General features: G+C 44.1%; 1 protein-coding gene across 1 annotated transcript in view; it reads right to left on the bottom strand.

Annotated features, from left to right (window-relative positions):
• Positions 1-22,500, bottom strand: part of LOC117472211 (myosin light chain kinase, smooth muscle-like) — a gene marked incomplete at its 3' end in the record, with an annotated part of 28,326 nt that overhangs the window by 4,390 nt on the left and 1,436 nt on the right. Inside the window, 8 exon segments of the mRNA XM_034117382.1 lie at positions 1,957-2,013; positions 4,774-4,890; positions 10,930-11,197; positions 12,304-12,691; positions 13,610-13,744; positions 20,447-20,491; positions 20,720-20,921; positions 21,367-21,564. Coding sequence (XP_033973273.1) covers positions 1,957-2,013; positions 4,774-4,890; positions 10,930-11,197; positions 12,304-12,691; positions 13,610-13,744; positions 20,447-20,491; positions 20,720-20,921; positions 21,367-21,564 — 1,410 coding nt within the window.

Genomic DNA, 22,500 nt, shown 5'->3' with positions numbered 1-22,500 from the left:
TTAGCTTAGCGGTGGTGACGTGAAGTCATGTGACCATGCTGTAGTTCCTTTATAGCCCAACATTAGCCTCCTTTAGCTTAGCGGTGGTGACGTGTAGTCATGTGACCGTGCTGTAGTTCCTTTAGAGCCCAACATTAGCCGCCTTTAGCTTAGCGGTGGTGACGTGTAGTCATGTGACCGTGCTGTAGTTTCTTTATAGCCCAACATTAGCCTCCTTTAGCTTAGCGGTGGTGACGTGAAGTCATGTGACCGTGCTGTAGTTCCTTTATAGCCCAACATTAGCCTCCTTTAGCTTAGCGGTGGTGACGTGAAGTCATGTGACCGTGCTGTAGTTCCTTTAGAGCCCAACATTAGCCACCTTTAGCTTAGCGGTGGTGACGTGAAGTCATGTGACCGTGCTGTAGTTCCTTTATAGCCAAACATTAGCCTCCTTTAGCTTAGCGGTGGTGACGTGAAGTCATGTGACCGTGCTGTAGTTCCTTTATAGCCCAACATTAGCCGCCTTTAGCTTAGCGGTGGTGACGTGAAGTCATGTGACCGTGCTGTAGTTCCTTTATAGCCCAACATTAGCCGCCTTTAGCTTAGCGGTGGTGACGTGAAGTCATGTGACCCTGCTGTAGTTCCTTTATAGCCCAACATTAGCCGCCTTTAGCTTAGCGGTGGTGACGTGAAGTCATGTGACCGTGCTGTAGTTCCTTTATAGCCCAACATTAGCCGCCTTTAGCTTAGCGGTGGTGATGTGAAGTCATGTGACCGTGCTGTAGTTCCTTTATAGCCCAACATTAGCCACCTTTAGCTTAGCGGTGGTGACGTGAAGTCATGTGACCGTGCTGTAGTTCCTTATAGCTCAACATTAGCCGCCTTTAGCTTAGCGGTGGTGACGTGAAGTCATGTGACCGTGCTGTAGTTCCTTTATAGCCCAACATTAGCCGCCTTTAGCTTAGCGGTGGTGACGTGAAGTCATGTGACCGTGCTGTAGTTCCTTTATAGCTCAACATTAGCCGCCTTTAGCTTAGCGGTGGTGACGTGAAGTCATGTGACCGTGCTGTAGTTCCTTTATAGCTCAACATTAGCCACCTTTAGCTTAGCGGTGGTGACGTGAAGTCATGTGACCGTGCTGTAGTTCCTTTATAGCCCAACATTAGCCACCTTTAGCTTAGCGGTGGTGACGTGAAGTCATGTGACCATGCTGTAGTTCCTTTATAGCCCAACATTAGCCTCCTTTAGCTTAGCGGTGGTGACGTGAAGTCATGTGACCGTGCTGTAGTTCTTTTATAGCCCAACATTAGCCACCTTTAGCTTAGCGGTGGTGACGTGAAGTCATGTGACCCGTGCTGTAGTTCCTTTATAGCCCAACATTAGCCACCTTTAGCTTAGCGGTGGTGACGTGAAGTCATGTGACCGTGCTGTAGTTCCTTTATAGCCCAACATTAGCTTTTTACTTCAGAAATCAAAAAGTGGTGTTAATATGTGGAGATTATAAATGTTTGTTTGACACAGAGATTATTTTCTGACACATCCAAAATCACACAGAGGAATCCCATTGGATCAGAGAGATGATGCTTTCAGGGACCAGAGAGATGATGCCTTCAGGGACCAACACAGAAACGCCACAGGAACCTGGCTGCTAACTGCTAGCTGCTAACTGCTAACTGCTAGCTGCTAACATTAACTCTCCGGCAGAATTCAGAAACATTCAGGAAGCATCAAGGCTGATGGGAAATTTAAAGAGCGCTGAGTAATAATCTGACAGTGATGGTTCCAGTGATACAAACAGACGCTTTAAAATAGAAATGTGTGTGTGTGTGTGTGTGTGTGTGTGTGTGTGTGTGTGTGTGTGTGTGTGTGTGTGTGTGTGTGTGTGTGTGTGTGTGTGTGTGTGTGGGAACCAGTGATCTGCAGCTCCTTATTGGGACAAAAGGAAAGAAGCTGCAGCTGCATATTTTGGAAACTCACTCTCGGAGGTCGGAGCCTTCGTCTTCTTTTTATCGGAGATGGAGTTTTCTGTCGGATCTGCAGGAGGACAGAGAGAGAGTTTGATGATCAGAGAACACTCTTGTTTCAGAAGATCAGAACTACAAAAACCAAAATATGATTAATTAAACACATGAAACTATAATCTCGTGTCTGAAAAAGAGTTGGAAGATTACTGATTAGGTCCATAAGGCAGCGGTAAACCAACTCATGGATACACAACTGGTACCAAACACTGCAAAGAGAGGGAGAGAAACTACCATAGAAATATGGAAATAGATCCAAATATCACACAAATATAAAACATAGATATCAAGCCAACACACATTTGCAAAAGGACCAACAAAAAGTTGCATATTTGCAAAATAACTGCAAATAATGTTATGTAACCTCCAATAATAGATGCAATAAGACCTCAGAGTCGCAAAAGGTCAAACCAAGCAGCTACATAGCTACAAAGCAACACTAAAAACACAAAATATAAAATATAGATATATATAAAATCATACCAAATACAAAACTACTGCAAAAGGTTTCATACAATTAAAAAATTCATGTTAAAAAATATATAAAACCACCAATAAAAGTAGCAAAATAGATCTTAAAGCATCAACATTTTGCAAAACCAACACTAAAATATGAAAAATAGTTTCATAAATATTCAAATGTATGGTTTTATACGTAAGATATAAAACCAACACTAAAATGTGCAAAAAGACGTCAGAGACGCACAAGCTCCAGAAAAGACGCAGACTAGATCTCAAACCACCAAGAATGTGCAAACTAACACTAAAAGAGATGCAAGAAAACACCAGAATATAAAAAATAGACCACAAATTAAAAACCACCGTTACCCCAAAATACATCTTCAACCAATTCTCAGAACTGCCACCAAAATGTGCAAAATGGGTTAAAAGAGATGCAAAGAATATAAAAGACAGATATAAGACTTCACAGAGACGCACAAGGTCCAAGGAAGATGCAAACTAGATCTGAAAGCACATTAGCAAAACCAAACCTAAAATACGCAAAACATATAAAATAAAGATATATAAAACCACCAAAAATGTGCAAACCTGCCGCCAAAATGTGCAAAATGGCATAAAATGAATGCAAAAACACAAAACATCTGACAGACAAACGTACATAACATGCAAATCGGCCAAAAAAAGTTGCATTACATTATGAGGCTAAATGAACCTGTAGCTGCTCCGTCCACACTCACAACAGCGTCATACAGACATAAATAAACCAGCGACTGTATTCACCATGACACAGACAGTCTGTGGTTTGTACATGTTTCACTTTTGTCCAGTTTCTGAACAGATATCAGGAGCTGTGAGCTCTGAGTGCTAACAGCTAACGGTTGATGTGTTGGGACATGTTGCGCTGTCGGGTGCTGACCAATCTCGAAGCGTCATTTCTTGACTGGCAGCAAAAACAACCAATCACAGCAGTGCTTCTCTGGCTGGCTCTGTCAAATCACAAACAAGAAGTGTTCTCCCTAAAGGAATACCCTTTCCGTCCAATGTGAAATGCTGTGGTGTTTTGTGAAATGCTGTAGCGTTTTGCACTTCAGGGCCACCGTAGAAAACAGACGCAGAAACGGGGGCGAGCTTTTTCTCGTTTACTGGAAATCTGTGGAGTTATTTCTCAGTTATTAAAAGGCTAACATGTTTAGATTGAAGGTGAAAGTTTAACGGTGATGATGAAGTTTAGATGGAGTTTGATTCAACATTTAATTTAAATCCCACATATTTTTTGGGAGTTTTGTACGTTTCTGCCATCGTGACAAAGACTCCTCTCTAAAGATGCAGATGTTTTAAAGTGGGAACAAACACCTGTTTCCCCCAATTTTCGGCACCCCCCCATGGGTTGATGTACTATACCCCTATACTGCCTATGCCAAGGGCCGGCCCTGTGTTCATCACCTGTTGTTCACCTGTTGTTCACCTGTTGTTTACCTGTTGTTTACCTGTAAAGGACTTCATTAACAGCCTGATTTAGTTCTCATGAACTAAGTACAGATCGCGTTCACACCGGAATAAGTCCCTGAGGGAGGATTACGCAAATGAGCCGCTGACGTCACTTCGTCTTCTTCTGCTTTGGGTTTACTGGCAGGCCGCAAACCACTTCACGGCGTATACTGCCACCCGGAGTCCCTGGCTGGAAGTCCCCGGAGTTGGGGAAGGCTTCAGTAGAAGCTGCTGGGACTCCCAGCAGCTTCTACTGAAGCCTTCAGAGTAAATCGCCAGAACGCCGACACCTCCTCATCTCCACCGCTCCCATGTTTTCTTTTGTGTTGCCATAAGTTAGTCTCTCTGCGTTGGTGCGCTGGGCTAATGCTAATGCTAATAATGCTAATGCCAGCAAATAAAATGGCGGCTTCACAAAAATTTTTTTTTACGGGGCGTGGTTTGCAATCCGCCCAGCCAATCAGAAATGGGAACCTTTTACTCCCATGAAAGTACCTGCTCTCTAGCAGGGACGGAAAAGGGGGTGAAAAGGTTCTCATGGACTAATTTCTAGTTCCGGATTTTTTTGGTGTGAACGCACATTTTCGGAACTATATCGGAACTATACTGGGAAAAGTACTCCGGTGTGAAAGCGCCTAATGATGACAGTGAAGAATAATTTAAAATGGAAATTCATATTTAATTAATAATATCCAAACTGACCGATACAGAGAAGTATTAAGGCCACATCTGAAGTTTGAAATGTGCGATGTCTTTCTGATCAGCTGAATGGAGCAGTTATTAAATATAATATATAATATATATATATAATGATAGGTCTTACCGTCCACCAGCACCATGCAGCAGCTCTCAGATTTCCCAGCTGAGTTCTCCGCTCTGCATTTATATTCTCCTTCATCCTCAGGAAGAGCTTTCCCTATAGTCAGGGAGCACAGGCCGCCTGCACAACAACAACAACAACAACAATATTATAAAAAATGTATATTAACATTATTATTAGTATTTTTTGTTTGTTTTATTTAGATATTATTATGATTTATTATATCTTGTTTTTTTAAATTACAATTATTATTATTGTTTTAATTATTTATACATCTTATGATCTTACGCCCAAAAATGTTGTTAAAAATATACAATTAAAAAATATATGTATTTTATTAAAGGGCCCATGTCATGGCCATTTCCACTGATCATAATTCCATTGTTGAGGTATACTAGAATTGATTTATATTGTGCATTGTTCCAAACTCACATTGGTTTCTCAAACAGCATCTCTCCAAACTCACATTGGTTTCTCATACAGCATCTCTCCAAACTCACATTGGTTTCTCATACAGCATCTCTGTAAACTCACATTGGTTTCTCATACAGCATCTCTCCAAACTCACATTGGTTTCTCAAACAGCATCTCTCCAAACTCACATTGGTTTCTCATACAGCATCTCTCCAAACTCACATTGGTTTCTCATACAGCATCTCTCCAAACTCACATTGGTTTCTCATACAGCATCTCTCCAAACTCACATTGGTTTCTCAAACAGCATCTCTCCAAACTCACATTGGTTTCTCACACAGCATCTCTCCAAACTCACATTGGTTTCTCATACAGCATCTCTCCAAACTCACATTAGTTTCTCATACAGCATCTCTGCAAACTCACATTGGTTTCTCATACAGCATCTCTCCAAACTCACATTGGTTTCTCATACAGCATCTCTCCCAAACTCACATTGGTTTCTCATACAGCATCTCTCCAAACTCACATTGGTTTCTCATACAGCATCTCTCCAAACTCACATTGGTTTCTCATACAGCATCTCTCCAAACTCACATTGGTTTCTCAGACAGCATCTCTCCAAACTCACATTGGTTTCTCATACAGCATCTCTCCAAACTCACATTGGTTTCTCAAACAGCATCTCTCCAAACTCACATTGGTTTCTCAAAAGCACTCTCCAAATGCTCAAAGCATCTCTCCAAACTCACATTGGTTTCTCAAACAGCATCTCTCCAAACTCACATTGGTTTCTCAAACAGCATCTCTGTAAACTACGTGTATTCACTGAATTTCACTCTCGCCTTTAACGGCTCGTTGTAGCTCCCAATATGCTCCAGCCCCCACCCCTCCCTGTGAGCACAGTGTGCTCTGATTTGGTCGGGACGTTGTGAATCGCGCTGAGCTCCGTGGAGGGTGTTGTTTCCTTGTTTAGGATACATAGCCAAACACAGCCAAACTCATCCTGAGCACACACAAAGTCACAGCCGAAGTAAAAAACAATAAGTGTGTCTGATATTGAGTAAGAAAAAGGTGGATAAACGCTGGGAGAGGGGGTCTGCAGAGAGAATGGGTCTGCAGAGAGAATGGCTCTGCAGAGATGCCATGGGTCTGCAGAGAGAATGGGTCTGCAGAGAGAATGGGTCTGCAGAGAGAATGGGTCTGCAGAGAGAATGGGTCTGCAGAGAGAATGGGTCTGCGGAGAGAATGGGTCAGCAGAGAGAATGGGTCTGCAGAGAGAATGGGTCTGCAGAGAGAATGGGTCTGCAGAGAGAATGGGTCTGCAGAGAGAATGGGTCTGCAGAGAGAATCTCACCACGATCCCAACTGTCTGTTATCAGCCTGCAGCCAGGGAGGAGGAATCAGCAGAGCTGCCTGCTCCCTGCACACAGATGTGTGTGTGAGGAAGTCCGTGGATTGGTCAATTTGGACCAATCAGCGGAGGCTTAACGTAACGGCTCCGCGGACGTAACGTAACGGCTCCACGGATTGGTCCATTTCGTTCCGGGTACGGCATGACATCATGCCGTACCCGGAACGAAATGGAAGAATCAAATGGACAATGACGTATCTCCAACGAGGCGTTTTGGGGAGGTGTTAGAGTTTTACTCGCTACAGGGTGTACTTTGAGGGTTTGTGACTCTGCAGACCGTTTACATGCATAAAAACCTTCATAACACCAAGGGGACGGGTAATAACTGGAAAAGCATGACATGGGCCCTTTAAAATGTGCAAAAATAAATACAAATACATGTTTATTTAAAAGTAAAATAAGTAAAAATTCTTACAGGGATTTATTTATTTCACTTTAGATTTCCACAACTTTTCTTTAATAATATTAACAAAAAATAACAAACTGAAAATATGTTGTGTGTGTGTGTTTGTTTAGGGGTGTTGTGGGGACCTGTGATTGATCAGGCAGTACGGGGACCTTGAAGATTTTTACCCTTTCTTATTCCTGCATTTTCCATGATCCTTTTCATCATATCATCCATTATTTTATTAATTTATTTGTTAATTAAATTGTGATTAATTATATTTGAAAAGATATTCCAGCTTACTGATAAAACAGGGAAATAGAGGCTATTTCATTTTGAAATATTGATTATTAAATTAGTTACAGAATGATTTAGATTGAGAAACACACAATGAAAACGTTGCCTTCAGGGACGGTTTGTTTCTGATGTGGTGCCTTCAGGGGTCCTGGTTAATAACAAGGTTAGAGTCACTGCAGGAAGTCTTTAAGTGCAAATGTATGCTGATGATGCGTTCATCTTTGTACATGGGATAAACACTGAAATGATCTCATTCTGTCTCTCAAATGCTTTGGATAAGGTTCAACACTGGCTGAACAACATTAGCTTACAGTTAGATGCAAAAAAAACAGTATGCATGATGTTCAGTAAACGACCAGTCAAAATCGAAGGATCCAACGTGTTTTTAAACGGAGCAGAAATAGAACTAGTCCCCCACTTCAAGTATCTTGGAGTCATACTGGACTCGAACTTGACTTTTAAGAAACATATTAAGAAAGTATCCAATACCGTTAAATTCAACTTTCAACATTTTAAACAAATGAGACCTTTCTTAACTGTCAATGCTGCAAAGTCATACCTCCACTGTATGATTCTATCACACATTGAATACTGTTTGACAAACTGGTCGTTTGCTTGTGCCACAAACCTGAAACCCATAGAACAGCTGAGAGAGAGAGCTATCAAGGTGTTTGACAGAAAGCCTAATTCATACCACCACTGTGCCATCCTTGAGAAACACAACTTCTTCAGTTTTGACCATTTTAAGTCTTTTAAAAGTATGTGTTTTATTTATAAATGTTTACATGGACTTCCCCCCCCCCCCCCTCCCTTAGGGGAATTCATCCACAGAAAACACACTGGACGCTGCACTAGGTCAGAAACCAGAGGAGACTGTGAAGTCCACCGCAGACGGACCACTTTTGGTCAAAATGTCCTCTCCATTAAAGGCAGCTCTTTGTGGAACAGCCTCTCAGCTGAGATACGGGACTGTTTCACTCTCAATAGTTTCAAAGGTCAACTCAAAGAATGGTTAAGAAACAAAGAGACGTGCAATCACCGCTAAATGCACTTTAACTCAGGGGTATCTCCTCTCCTTTAACTCAGGGGTATCTCCTCTTGACCTTTAACTCAGGGGTATCTCCTCTTGCCCTTTATATACCGTAGCTGCTACATTGTACTGCCAGGTGTTTAATGCTTGTATCTGCTGCTCATGCTCTTTCTGCATATCATTTATTTTTGCTATGTATATAAATGTCAGGTTCTTAAATGTAGTATGTGACGGGACTACGGATGGAAACTAGCTCAATGCTAAAATCTGGCATGTTTACGTTTTAAAGCATTATTTGTTTTAAATGTTTATCAATATGCATTGAAAAATGTATGCATAACTGATAGCACTACATTTCCCATGATGCACCTCCTGTCTGTAGTTCACACTGTATAGATGAGAGTAACACATGCGTCACTTCCGGGCAAAAATGACGGCTCCGCCCACTTTTGGGGGAAACCAAAGCTGTCATTTGAACGGCGATCGAGCCTGAAGCCACAGAGCTCTTCTTTGTCCTTTGTTCTTAGAGGAAGTTCAGAAACACGTAACTCTGGATTTGTTTTAATGTTTGAGGTGCAATAAACGACACAGCAGCTTTTTGTCATGATAAAACTATTATTTTCCGCCTCGCTCACGAGAGTAACAGCTGGCGAAATTACGGCCTCGCCTACTGATTTTAATTTAACCATATATCGAGACCGATCGTCGATTTCAAATGATTTAATGTAATTGTTTGCTTGCCTGGCCATCGTAATCGGGCTCTTTGAAGACCAGAAAATCCACGGTTTCACTTCAGAATGTGTATTGACAGCCATTCAAATGACAGCTTTGTTTTCCCCCAAAAGTGGGCGGGGCCGTAATTGTTGCCCGGAAGTGACGTAGGTGTTACTCTCATCTATGTCCGTCTGTCTGTTCTCTGTTTAATTGATTAGTCGATTAGCAGAAAATAATTGAAGTCAATAATAATTCAGTTTGTTTGTTTGTTTGTTTGTTTGTTGACGGAAAATGTAATCACTTGAAGGATTAATAAAGTAAAATAATATATAAAGAAAAACAAAATAAAGAATTATATTTGTTGTTAACCCGTTTGTTTAATGTCAGTAGCCTGTTGATCATGTTTCATCCTATAAACCTGATATAAATATATTAAAACTCACTATAATGTAGTTATTATATATATTGTACAATAATAAACACTATCAACATTAAGACTGAGTTACAAACCATTTCGTTTTTGCCACTCGTTTGTTTTAATAAACCCATAGTACAGTATTGACCATCAAATGAAAGAAGCTTACTATTAATAAACCTGTCTCTTTAACGGATGAGAATTAAAAATAAATACAAGGTCCTCACACTGCGTGGTCCTCACATGGGCAGTAAGACGAACCCCTGTGTGTGTGTGTCCCATGTAAAGTGATCTGTTCACATGAATCCCAACAATAGCATCACATCCTGTTGTTTCAGAGCTCTATTAATAGAGTCAACAGTTGCTCTAAGTCCTCCATCTTTTCTCTCACACAACTTTATCCGGACACTTCGTCCACTTTCAATTTGGGAGGAAAATATAAAAATGGAGAATCAGATGGAAGTTTAACGGGAACGTCAGCCGAGGACGTTTAATAAGCTCCTCACGGGAACTGAAGATGATACTCAGATATTTAATTATTACGTGTGTATTCTCCATGTTGCTGCACTTTGTAAAAGATAACAACAATAACTCGTTTCTCACAATCTACCAAACTAAAATATCCAAAAAGCTTCAAATATTCGGACTAAAAAGCAGTGAAGGCTTTCAAAATAAAGGTTTTATAACGAGGGAGTTAGAATAAACTTTCACATGAATCTCATTCGGGTTTCTCCTCGTGCAAAGTGAAGATAATACAGAGATTATTACGTATATGCTGTAATGTAATGCCTTGTTTCATATCAAAGATAACACCTATAACTTCTACCAACAATAATATCCTAAAAGCTTCAAATATTCAAACTAAAAAGCTGTGAAGACTTTCAAAATAAAGGTTGAATTGTATGTATTATGTTATTGTTGTGCATGAATACAAATGGTAATAAAAAACGTTCATTTTGAAAGAATTTGGTGGTTATTAGAGACTACCAACAAAAATATCCAAAAAAGCTTCAAATATCCCATAAAAAAAAGTCAAAATGGACTTTTTTGAGATGATGCTTTTATACGGAGTAGGCTTGAGTGTGGTCGTGAGGCTTGAGTGTGGTCGTGACCTCTGACCTTTTGAGTTTGATGCATAAAATATAATGACTCTTGGAAACAGTGCGGTCGTGCAAAGTAAAGATAATACACAGATATTACATTATTACTTAGATGTTATGATTTATCTCGTTCTATATAAAACATGGACACCTATAGCACGATGCAGAGACTCTTTTCTCACAATCTACCAACAAAAATGTCCAATGCATAAATTAGAAATGGCTTTTGGAAGCAGTGCGGTCGTGCATCCGATAACACAACTTTATTCTCATAATCTACCAACAAAAATATCCTAAAAGCTTCAAATATCCCCCCCAAAAAAGTGAAATGGACTTTTTGAGCTGGAGGTTTTAAATGGAGTAGGCTTGAGTGTGGTCGTGACCTCTGACCTTCGTTGGCGAGCACGATGAACTTGGAGGGTTTGATGGTCTTTCCGTCCAGCGTCCAGGTGACAGACGGAGGATCCGAGGCGTTCAGACGGCACTGCAGACGGAGGATATGTCCGTCGATCACCGTCACGTCACAAAGCTTCTCCAAGAACTCAGGAGCCATCTTCCCCCCCGCCTTCTTCTCCTTCAGACCCTCGTCCACACAGTTGTTCTCCGCCATCTTCTCCCCGTTCTTCTCGGGGCTCGTCTTCTTGATGCCTTCTTCCACCTTTCAGAGATGGATGGAAAGATAGATAGATAGATGGATGGATGGATGGATGGATGGATGGATGGATGGATGGATGGATGGATGGATGGATGGATGGATGGATGGATGGATGGATGGATGGATGGATAGATAGATAGATAGATGAATAGATAAGTTAAAAATGATGTTACAGAAAGGGTAACATTACAATTTAGCATTATTACAATTGTGAAGGCTAAACATGTGACATGAGTTAAGATGAGCACGAAAGAGGTACCATTAGCGTTGATAAAATAAGGTATGCTAACAAAATGTGAGTTAGCATAATTAGCATAAGTTATTAGGAGAATAAATAAAGCACAAATTCATTTAACAGAGGTCAGCTGAGAATGAATAAAGTAACGTTAGCATTCGAGAAGTTTAGCATAAAGAGAAGCTAACTGTTAGCATTATAAAAGAAGCTTAATGTTAGCATTATAAAAGAAGCTTAATGTTAGCATTATAAAAGGAGCTAAGTGTTAGCATTATTAAAGTAGCTAAATGTTAGCATTTCAAAAATAACTAAATGTTAGCATTGTAAAGTAGCTAAATGTTAGCATTGTGAAAGTAGCTTAATGTCAGCATTATAAAAGTAGCTAACTGTTAGCGTTGTGAAAGTCGCTTAATGTTAGTTTTATAAAAGTAGCTGAATGTAACTATCAAAGAATAAGTTAAAAAATAAATAAATAGCTAAATGTTAGCATTATAAAAGGAGGTAAGTGTTAGCACTATAAAAGTAGCTTAATGTTAGCATTATAAAAGTAGCTGAATCTTAGCATTCTAAAAATAACTTCATGTTTGCATTGTAAAAGTAGCTTAATGAACTGGAAAAAGCCTTGAACCTAATGTTAGCATTATAAAAGTAGCTAAATGTTAGCATTGTAAAAGTAGCTTAATGAACTGGAAAAAGCCTTGAACCTAATGTTAGCATTATAAAAGTAGCTAAATGTTAGCATTGTAAAAGTAGCTTAATGAAATGGAAAAAGCCTTGAACCTAATGTTAGCATTATAAAAGTAGCTAAATGTTAGCATTATAAAAGTAGCTTAATGTTAGCATTATAAAAAATTATAATAATAAACATCCGCACGTTTTTCTCGGCTGGTTTCGCTCCGCTCTTCTTCCCCAGCACGGCCCTGAAGTCGACCTGCGGCGCCGCGGCTTTCCGATCCTCCGCCTTCTTCACACCTTTCAGGTTAGCCTTGAAGTCCATGATGATGCTGTTTTGGCTGCGGCGCTCTTCCTCCCTCACCTCCTCCTCTTCCTCTTCACGGTTGTTTTTGAGTGCTCTGTGTCCCAGAAGCTTCTGGTCCTCCTCCTCCTCCTCTTTCTTCTTCTTCTGCAGGAGCGTCTTCTCCTCCTGCTGCAGGTTCTTCTTCTGCTGCTCGTTGGCCTCCTGCCGACTGACTCTGCTGCCCTGCTGCTCTCCTCCTCTCACTGCTCCTCCTCCTCCTCTTCCTCCTCCTCCTCTTCGTCCTCTGGGCGAACGAGCACAGAGACAGATGGAGGGGAGAGAGAGTAAACAGAGCTGGGTTAAATCCCCTGCAGGGGGGGGAGACCTCGACTCAAAATGTCCACGCTACATCACAAGTGACTCGACTGCCCTTATATGGGCATGCACCCAGATCGGCCTGAACACACACACACGCACACGCACACACACACACACACACACACCACACACACACACACACACACACACACACAGATGTAAACACAGTCGTCCCGGTTGCTTAACGCTCCGTGTTCTTGTGGGTTTTATTTTTACACGGCAGTTGAAATCTAATATACTTTGTCGCTTCCTCTTCCAACACACACACTCACTCACTCACACACACACACACACACACACACACACACACACACACACACACACACACACACACACACACACACACACACACACACACACACACACACACACACACACACTCTCTCACACACACACACACACACACACACACACACACACACACACACACACACACACCACACACACTCACATATAGCACACACACACACACACACACACACACACACACACATATAGCACACACACAAACACACACACAGTGTAAACAGAGGGAGAGGAAATACTGGCTCTGATTGGTTTGGATGATATGGACGGATTAGAGAAGCTTTATTATGAGAATCGGAGGAAATAGGACAGACAGACGGACAGACAGACAGACAGACAGACAGACAGACAGACAGACAAGTTGGAGGGAATTCGATTTCAAAAAGGAAAAATAATAGCATTGGGAAGTTTAGCACAAAGAGTAGCAAACGTTAGCATTATAACATATTGTTAGAGGGTTAGGATTCATCCTCTGAGGAGCATGAGTATCTGAAAGAGCTGTGATGCTGAAGGAATAAAGGGTGAACCAGCATCTCACCTGTCTGTCTCTCGTCCTGCCGACCTGTCTGTCTCTCGTCCTGCCGACCTGTCTGTCTCTCGTCCTGCCGACCTGTCTGTCTCTCCGTCAGTGACAGACAGACAGGCCACAGCGCTGCACTGCCCAACCTGGTTCCTGAGGACAGACGGTCAACACAACAGACAGTTATATTACTCACTGCACTAGACTGAATCATTTCAGAGAGTACCCATAAGAGTTAGAGAGTAGAGAGTACCCCAGAGAGTAGAGAGTACCCCAGAGAGTAGAGAGTACCCCAGAGAGTAGAGAGTACCCCAGAGAGTAGAGAGTACCCCAGAGAGTACCCCAGAGGGTACCCCAAAGAGTAGAGAGTACCCCAGAGAGTACCCCAAAGAGTAGAGAGTACCCCAGAGAGTAGAGAGTACCCCAGAGAGTAGAGAGTACCCCAGAGAGTACCCCAAAGAGTAGAGAGTACCCCAGAGAGTACCCCAGAGAGTAGAGAGTACCCCAGAGAGTACCCCAAAGAGTAGAGAGTACCCCAGAGAGTAGAGAGTACCCCAAAGAGTAGAGAGTACCCCAGAGAGTAGAGAGTACCCCAGAGAGTAGAGAGTACCCCAGAGAGTACCCCAGAGGGTACCCCAAAGAGTAGAGAGTACCCCAGAGAGTACCCAAAGAGTAGAGAGTACCCCAGAGAGTACCCTAAAGAGTAGAGAGTACCCCAGAGAGTACCCCAAAGAGTAGAGAGTACCCCAGAGAGTACCCTAAAGAGTAGAGTACCCCAGAGAGTACCCCAAAGAGTAGAGAGTACCCCAGAGAGTACCCCAAAGAGTAGAGAGTACCCCAGAGAGTACCCCAAAGAGTAGAGAGTACCCCAGAGAGTACCCCAAAGAGTAGAGAGTACCCAAGAGAGTACCCTAAAGAGTAGAGAGTACCCCAGAGAGTACCCTACAGAGTAGAGAGTACCCCAGAGAGTACCCCAGAAAGTACCCCAGAGAGTAGAGAGTACCCCAGAGAGCACCCCAAAGAGTAGAGAGTACCCCAGAGAGTACCCTAAAGAGTAGAGAGTACCCCAGAGAGTACCCTAAAGAGTAGAGAGTACCCCAGAGAGTACCCCAGAGAGTACCCTAAAGAGTAGAGAGTACCCCAGAGAGTACCCCAGAGAGTACCCCAAAGAGTAGAAAGTACCCCAGAGAGTACCCCAGAGAGTACCCCAGAGAGTACCCCAAAGAGTAGAGAGTACCCCAGAGAGTACCCTACAGAGTACCCCAGAGAGCTAGAGAGTTCCCCAGAAAGTACCCCAGAGAGTAGAGAGTACCCCAGAGAGTACCCCAGAGAGTACCCCAAAGAGTAGAGAGTACCCCAGAGAGTACCCCAAATAGTAGAGAGTACCCCAGAGAGTACCCCAGAGAGTAGAGAGCACCCCAAAGAGTACCCTAGAGAGCGAGAGAGTACCCCAGAGAGTATCCCAGAGAGTATCCCAGAGGGTACCCCAAAGAGTAGAGTACCCTAGAGAGTACCCCAGAGAGTACCCTAGAGAGTACCCTAGAGAGTACCCCAGAGAGTATCCCAGAGAGTATCCCAGAGAGTACCCCAAGAGAGTACCCCAGAGAGTACCCAAGAGAGTACCCCAGAGAGTACCCTAAAGAGTACCCCAGAGAGTACCCCAAAGAGTAGAGAGTACCCCAGAGAGTACCCCAAAGAGTAGAGAGTACCCTAAAGAGTACCCCAGAGAGTACCCTAGAGAGCGAGAGAGTACCCCAGAGAGTAGAGTACCCTAGAGAGTACCCCAGAGAGTAGAGAGTACCCCAGAGAGCTAGAGAGAACCCCAGAGAGTACCCCAGAGAGTACCACAGAGCGTATCCCAGAGAGTACCCAAGAGAGTACTCCAGAGAGTATCCCAGAGAGTACCCCAGAGAGTACCCAAGAGAGTACCCAAGAGAGTACCCCAGAGAGTACCCTAAAGAGTACCCTAGAGAGTACCCCAAAGAGTAGAGAGTACCCCAGAGAGTACCCTAAAGAGTACCCCAGAGAGTCCCCCAGAGAGCTAGAGAGTACCCCAGAGAGTACCCCAGAGAGTACCACAGAGCGTATCCCAGAGAGTACCCAAGAGAGTACTCCAGAGAGTATCCCAGAGAGTACCCCAGAGAGTACCCAAGAGAGTACCCAAGAGAGTACCCCAGAGAGTACCCTAAAGAGTACCCTAGAGAGTACCCCAAAGAGTAGAGAGTACCCCAGAGAGTACCCTAAAGAGTACCCCAGAGAGTCCCCCAGAGAGCACCCCAGAGAGTACCCAAGAGAGTACCCTAGAGAGTACCCTAGAGAGTACCCCAGAGAGTATCCCAGAGAGTATCCCAGAGAGTACCCAAGAGAGTACCCAAGAGAGTATCCCAGAGAGTACCCTAAAGAGTACCCTAGAGAGTACCCCAAAGAGTAGAGAGTACCCCAGAGAGTACCCTAAATAGTACCCCAGAGAGTCCCCCAGAGAGCTAGAGAGTACCCCAGAGAGTACCCAAAAGAGTACCTTAGAGAGTACCCCAGAGAGTATCCCAGAGAGTACCCTAGAGAGTACCCCAGAGAGAATCCCAGAGAGTACCCTAAAGAGTAGAGTACCCCAGAGAGTAGAGAGTACCCCAGAGAGTAGAGAGTACCCCAGAGAGTACCCCAGAGGGTACCCCAAAGAGTAGAGAGTACCACAGAGAGTACCCCAGAGAGTATCCAAGAGAGTACCCTAGAGAGTACCCTAGAGAGTACCCTAGAGAGTACCCCAGAGAGTACCCCAGAGAGCACCCCAGAGAGTACCCAAGAGAGTACCCCAGAGAGTATCCCATAGAGTACCCCAGAGAGTACCCCAAGAGAGTACCCAAGAGAGTACCCTAGAGAGTACCCCAGAGAGTACCCCAGAGAGTATCCAAGAGAGTACCCTAGAGAGTACCCCAGAGAGTACCACAGAGAGTACCCAAGAGAGTACCCCAGAGAGTACCCTAGAGAGCACCCCAGAGAGTACCCAAGAGAGTACCCTAGAGAGTACCCTAGAGAGTACCCCAGAGAGTATCCCAGAGAGTATCCCAGAGAGTACCCCAAGAGAGTACCCCAGAGAGTACCCAAGAGAGTACCCCAGAGAGTACCCTAAAGAGTACCCCAGAGAGTACCCCAAAGAGTAGAGAGTACCCCAGAGAGTACCCCAAAGAGTAGAGAGTACCCTAAAGAGTACCCCAGAGAGTACCCTAGAGAGCGAGAGAGTACCCCAGAGAGTAGAGTACCCTAGAGAGTACCCCAGAGAGTAGAGAGTACCCCAGAGAGCTAGAGAGAACCCCAGAGAGTACCCCAGAGAGTACCACAGAGCGTATCCCAGAGAGTACCCAAGAGAGTACTCCAGAGAGTATCCCAGAGAGTACCCCAGAGAGTACCCAAGAGAGTACCCAAGAGAGTACCCCAGAGAGTACCCTAAAGAGTACCCTAGAGAGTACCCCAAAGAGTAGAGAGTACCCCAGAGAGTACCCTAAAGAGTACCCCAGAGAGTCCCCCAGAGAGCTAGAGAGTACCCCAGAGAGTACCCCAGAGAGTACCACAGAGCGTATCCCAGAGAGTACCCAAGAGAGTACTCCAGAGAGTATCCCAGAGAGTACCCCAGAGAGTACCCAAGAGAGTACCCAAGAGAGTACCCCAGAGAGTACCCTAAAGAGTACCCTAGAGAGTACCCCAAAGAGTAGAGAGTACCCCAGAGAGTACCCTAAAGAGTACCCCAGAGAGTCCCCCAGAGAGCACCCCAGAGAGTACCCAAGAGAGTACCCTAGAGAGTACCCTAGAGAGTACCCCAGAGAGTATCCCAGAGAGTATCCCAGAGAGTACCCCAAGAGAGTACCCCAGAGAGTACCCAAGAGAGTACCCCAGAGAGTACCCTAAAGAGTACCCCAGAGAGTACCCCAAAGAGTAGAGAGTACCCCAGAGAGTACCCTAAAGAGTCCCCCAGAGAGCTAGAGAGTACCCCAGAGAGTACCCCAGAGAGTACCCAAGAGAGTACCCCAGAGAGTACCCTAAAGAGTAGAGAGTACCCCAGAGAGTACCCCAAAGAGTAGAGAGTACCCTAAAGAGTACCCCAGAGAGTCCCCCAGAGATCTAGAGAGTACCCCAGAGAGTACTCAAGAGAGTACCGAGTACCCCAGAGAGTAGAGAGTACCCCAGAGAGTACCGAGTACCCCAGAGAGTAGAGAGTACCCCAGAGAGTACCCTAGAGAGCTAGAGAGTACCCCAGAGAATATCACAGAGAATACCCCAAAGAGTACCCAAGAGAGTACCCTAGAGAGTACCCCAGAAAGTAGAGAGTACCACAGAGAGTACCCCAGAAAGTACCCCAGAGAGTAGAGAGTACCCCAGAGAGTACCCCAAAGAGTAGAGTGTACCCCAGAGAGTCGAGAGTACCCCAGAGAGTACCCCAAAGAGTAGAGAGTACCCCAGAGAGTACCCCAGAGAGTACCCCAAAGAGTAGAGAGTACCCTAGAGAGTACCCCAAAGAGTAGAGAGTACCCCAGAGAGTAGAGAGTACCCCAGAGAGTACCCCAAAGAGTATATAGTACCCCAAAGAGTATAGAGTACCCCAGAGAGTAGAGAGTACCCCAGAGAGTAGAGAGTACCCCAGAGAGTACCCCAGAGAGTAGCCACATCACTCCGATTCTTTCTGCCCTGCACTGGCTCCCTGTCCATCTCAGAACCCAATTCAAGGTATTGGTCTTCACATATAGAGCTGTCCATGGCCAAGCCCCAGCCTACATCAATGACCTGATCCACCCTCACAGCACAACCCGGGCCCTGAGGTCCTCTGAGCAAGGTCTCCTAAGGGTGCCCCGAACCAGGCTAAAAACTAAGGGGGACCGTGCCTTTGAGGTGGTGGCCCCAAGGCTTTGGAACAAACTCCCCCAGATAATAAAAACCTCTGCCTCAATAGAGATTTTTAAGGGGCAGTTAAAGACCCACCTTTTCCGTCAGGCCTTTGGGTCGTCGGAGGAGGTGAGTTAGTGGCTGTCTTTTATTGGTGTTTTATCGTATGTATTACCTGCTGCTGTTTTATGCCTTTTATTCTACATGTTATAGTTGTACTGTGAATTGTGTCCTGTGTACTGTACTGTAAAGCACTTTGTACATCCGTGTTGAGAAGGGTGCTATATAAATAAAGTTTTACTTACTTACTTACTAGTAGAGAGTACCCCAGAGAGTACCCCAAAGAGTACCCCAGAGAGTAGAGAGTACCCCAGAGAGTAGAGAGTACCCCAGAGAGTACCCCAAAGAGTAGAGAGTACCCCAGAGAGTATCCCAGAGAGTATCCCAGAGAGTACCCAAGAGAGTACCCAAGAGAGTACTCCAGAGAGTACCCTAAAGAGTACCCCAAAGAGTAGAGAGTACCCAGAGAGTACCCTAAAGAGTAGAGAGTACCCCAGAGAGTAGAGAGTACCCAAGATAGTACCCCAGAGAGTACCCTAAATAGTACCCCAAAGAGTAGAGAGTACCCCAGAGAGTACCCTAAAGAGTAGAGAGTACCCCAGAGAGTAGAGAGTACCCCAGAGAGTACCCCAAATAGTAGAGAGTACCCCAGAGAGTACCCCAGAGAGTAGAGAGTACCCCAGAGAGTACCCTAGAGCAGTGGTTCTCAACTGGTCAGGCCTCGGGACCCACTTTTTACTTGGTCAATACATCGCGACCCAACATTTTGAAGCACTCAAATCTATTCAACAAAACATCGTGCTGTAATATATACGCTTTTGAGCATACAATATTAATAAAAGTGAAGTAGAGTGTATATATCCCTTATATCCCTTCACAGAACTAAAGTATGCTTTTAAAAAAGGTTTAATGAGATGATGGAATCAAAGCTGAACTATATAAAAAGGCACACATGCTGAAACCCAACCCAGCAGGGGGGTCTGGGGGGATTTTCCCCCAGGAGATTTTTAGAAATACTAACATAAACTACGCATTCTTCAAAATAAAAGTTTGACTTTTTCCCCAAAAAACAAAAAACAAAATTCCAAATTTTTTTTTCAACTTTTTGTTCTTCACTCACACATCCGCGACCCACTCGAAACGGGTCCGCGACCCACTTTTGGGTCGCGACCCACCAGTTGAGAACCACTGCCCTAGAGAGTACCCCAGAGAGTAGAGAGTACCCCAGAGAGTACCCCAAAGAACAGAGAGTAGAGAGTACCCCAGAGAGTAGAGAGTACCACAGAGAGTACCCCAGAGAGTACCCCAGAGAGTACCACAGAGAGTACCCCAGAGAGTACCCCAGAGAGTAGAGAGTACCACAGAGAGTACCCCAGAGAGTAGAGAGTACCCCAGAGAGTACCCTAGGGAGTACCTTAAACAGAAGCTTAGCTCATATTTTCCATATCTTCATGCAGAAGAGGTCTATGAAACACATGTTGTCTACATGTTAGTGATAGTTATTTCCCTTTCTATACAGTATTGAATGCACAGACTGCAAACTGTTTTTTAAAACACCATATCTGTTTTGAGGTATATCAACAGGGTTACTCCCCATTTGATCTCCCTACTAATGATCCAATCTATTTGTAGTGATTCCTCTGTAAAACACTGTATTTGACTGTCTTATTACCACAAAGTGAACAAGCTGAACCATCAGAGGAGGGCCTCTGTATGTCAGGAGGCCGAGGATAGATTATGGATTTATGGACGGGGGAGGGGTGGTGCTTCCTTTTGGGTTTAATCCTCGCTTCATCTGCATACTGTAGAGGATTATTTTAGCATGCTGCCATCCACAAAACATCTGCTTATATTTGTAGTTTTGTCCATATATGTTAAATCCAACTCAAAAACATGTGATGATACAGAGAGCGGTTCTCTCACCTCAGAGTGATCACGTACTCTCCAGCGTGAAGATCTGTAACCCTCCTGAGGAAGAAGAGGGAACATGTTCCTGTTAGTGTCACGTATTGATTAGTGCAGGATCTACAGATGTATTTAACCCTCCGGTTGTCCTGGGGTCATTTTACCCCAAGGGACATCTTTTGCCGTCAAAATATATATAATATTCATCAAATGCTCTAAAAATGATGGGGGTTGTTCAATGCTATACAGGAGAGGACTCTTTAAAGTAGAGACAGGGGACTCTTTAATGACCTGATCAGCAGTGAGATGACGTCCTCTTTCTGCAGCAGTTCGTAGTCGCCCCCGGAGGTCAGAGGTCGTCCGGCTCTGGCCCAGGTGCACCCTGGGAAAGGGTCTCCAGCCACAGCGCAGGACAGCAGGACGTGTTGACCCTGAACCGCTCTCACTGCTTTGGGCTTGGTGATGAACCACGGCTGCACCCCGTCCTGGGGCTCTGGAAACAAACACAAACAAATACTGCGGCTTCAGTAAAACATATTGGGCTTGTTTTTAAGAATGTATTATCAGGCAGTCCCAGAACCAGGCGCTGAATACGAGAAGAAAAACAAAACCGCTCTGTCTTATTGGACCATTTATTATAAAACATACAATCCAATTCGTAGTGTAAATGCAGTGTGATGGACTGTAAGGGATTGTTATGTTGATTGCAGTCAAAATATGTTTTCTTTATCATTTGTATTTTGTACATCAATTTCAAACATTTTGACCATGTTTTACAGTATTTATAAAATATCCACTCAAAGGTTTTTTGCGATATTTCTTCTGAATTGTCTTTTGTTTACGCTCATTCCTTTTGTGCTGAAATTTCAAGATTATTCCAGAAGAGTTTGCGATAAACTGAAACAGATAATAATAATGATCCAGTGTTTGAGCCTCACCCTCCACGGTGAGGCGGCACTGTGTCCGGTCCTCTCCGAGCCGGTTCGATGCCCGGCAGCTGTACATCCCGGTGTCCTCGGGGAAAACCTCCTGGATCATCAGAGAGCAGAGAGTCCCGTCACGAAGGAGATGGAAATCCTCCGTCTCAGAAACCTGCTGTTCATCGTGGAGCCAGACCACCTCAGGGGGGGGGAGACCTGGGAGAGGAGCAGGGTTTCAGGGAAACTACTGAGACGAGTTACTTTCTGCAGCATGGGCACGAGGAAGAACACACATCCTTTACTCAAGTAGAAGTACACACATCCTTTCCTCAAGTAGAAGTACAGATACTGGTGTTTAAAAATACTCTGGTAAAAGTAGAAGTACTGACTAAACTTCTTTACTCAAGTGAAAGTAAAGAGGCTTTGAAATGTACTTCAGTAAAAAGTACCCATAACTAGCAGCTGTTTTAAAGAGTACCTGACCTCCCTTTATATTAATAGAACAATAATGTCATTGTTAGCTAATGAATGTTTCCATGCTGAACAACGGCAACATGACAACGTTTTCATTGGTCCCTCTTCTTTAGAGAAGACCAGGAAATGATGGATACACGGATCGTGTTCAAATCAATAGGCACGCAATGACTCTAAGGCCCCGGCTCCACGGGAACGCATACGGCAAAACGCATAGGATTAACGCAAACGCAATCGCCAAAAAGCTTCCGTCCACACGCAATATACACCGGATAGTGTCTTGCTCCACGAGACGGCTCCGCTTAGATCCAACCGCTGGAAAAGCTGCAGTACATATGCCGAGCCTGTACGTGGCGCTGTAACTTCCTCCACAAAAGCAGCGAAGAAGAATGGTTGTCATGGCTGCCCTTCTGTTTATTCTCCGTGGTGGGGGCCGAGGGAACCGCGCAGAGTTTTTCGCCGGTCAACGTGTGTTAAAGTTTAAATCTTCCGGACAAAATTATAAAAGTGCCGGTCAAAGGTCTTCTTTGTTATTTATTGAGCTTTAAAACAAATGAATAACGACTCTATATAATGATATATAATAATAAAATACACGGAGCCTCTCTTTTCCCTCCCTCTCTTCTGACAGCGTCAGTGTCTGTCTCATGCAGCAGCTGATCCAGTAATGATGACCCG

Source organism: Trematomus bernacchii, unplaced genomic scaffold (genome assembly GCF_902827165.1).
Source record: "Trematomus bernacchii unplaced genomic scaffold, fTreBer1.1, whole genome shotgun sequence".
NCBI lineage: Eukaryota > Metazoa > Chordata > Actinopteri > Perciformes > Nototheniidae > Trematomus > Trematomus bernacchii.
This window is presented reverse-complemented; position numbering and strand designations above follow the sequence as displayed.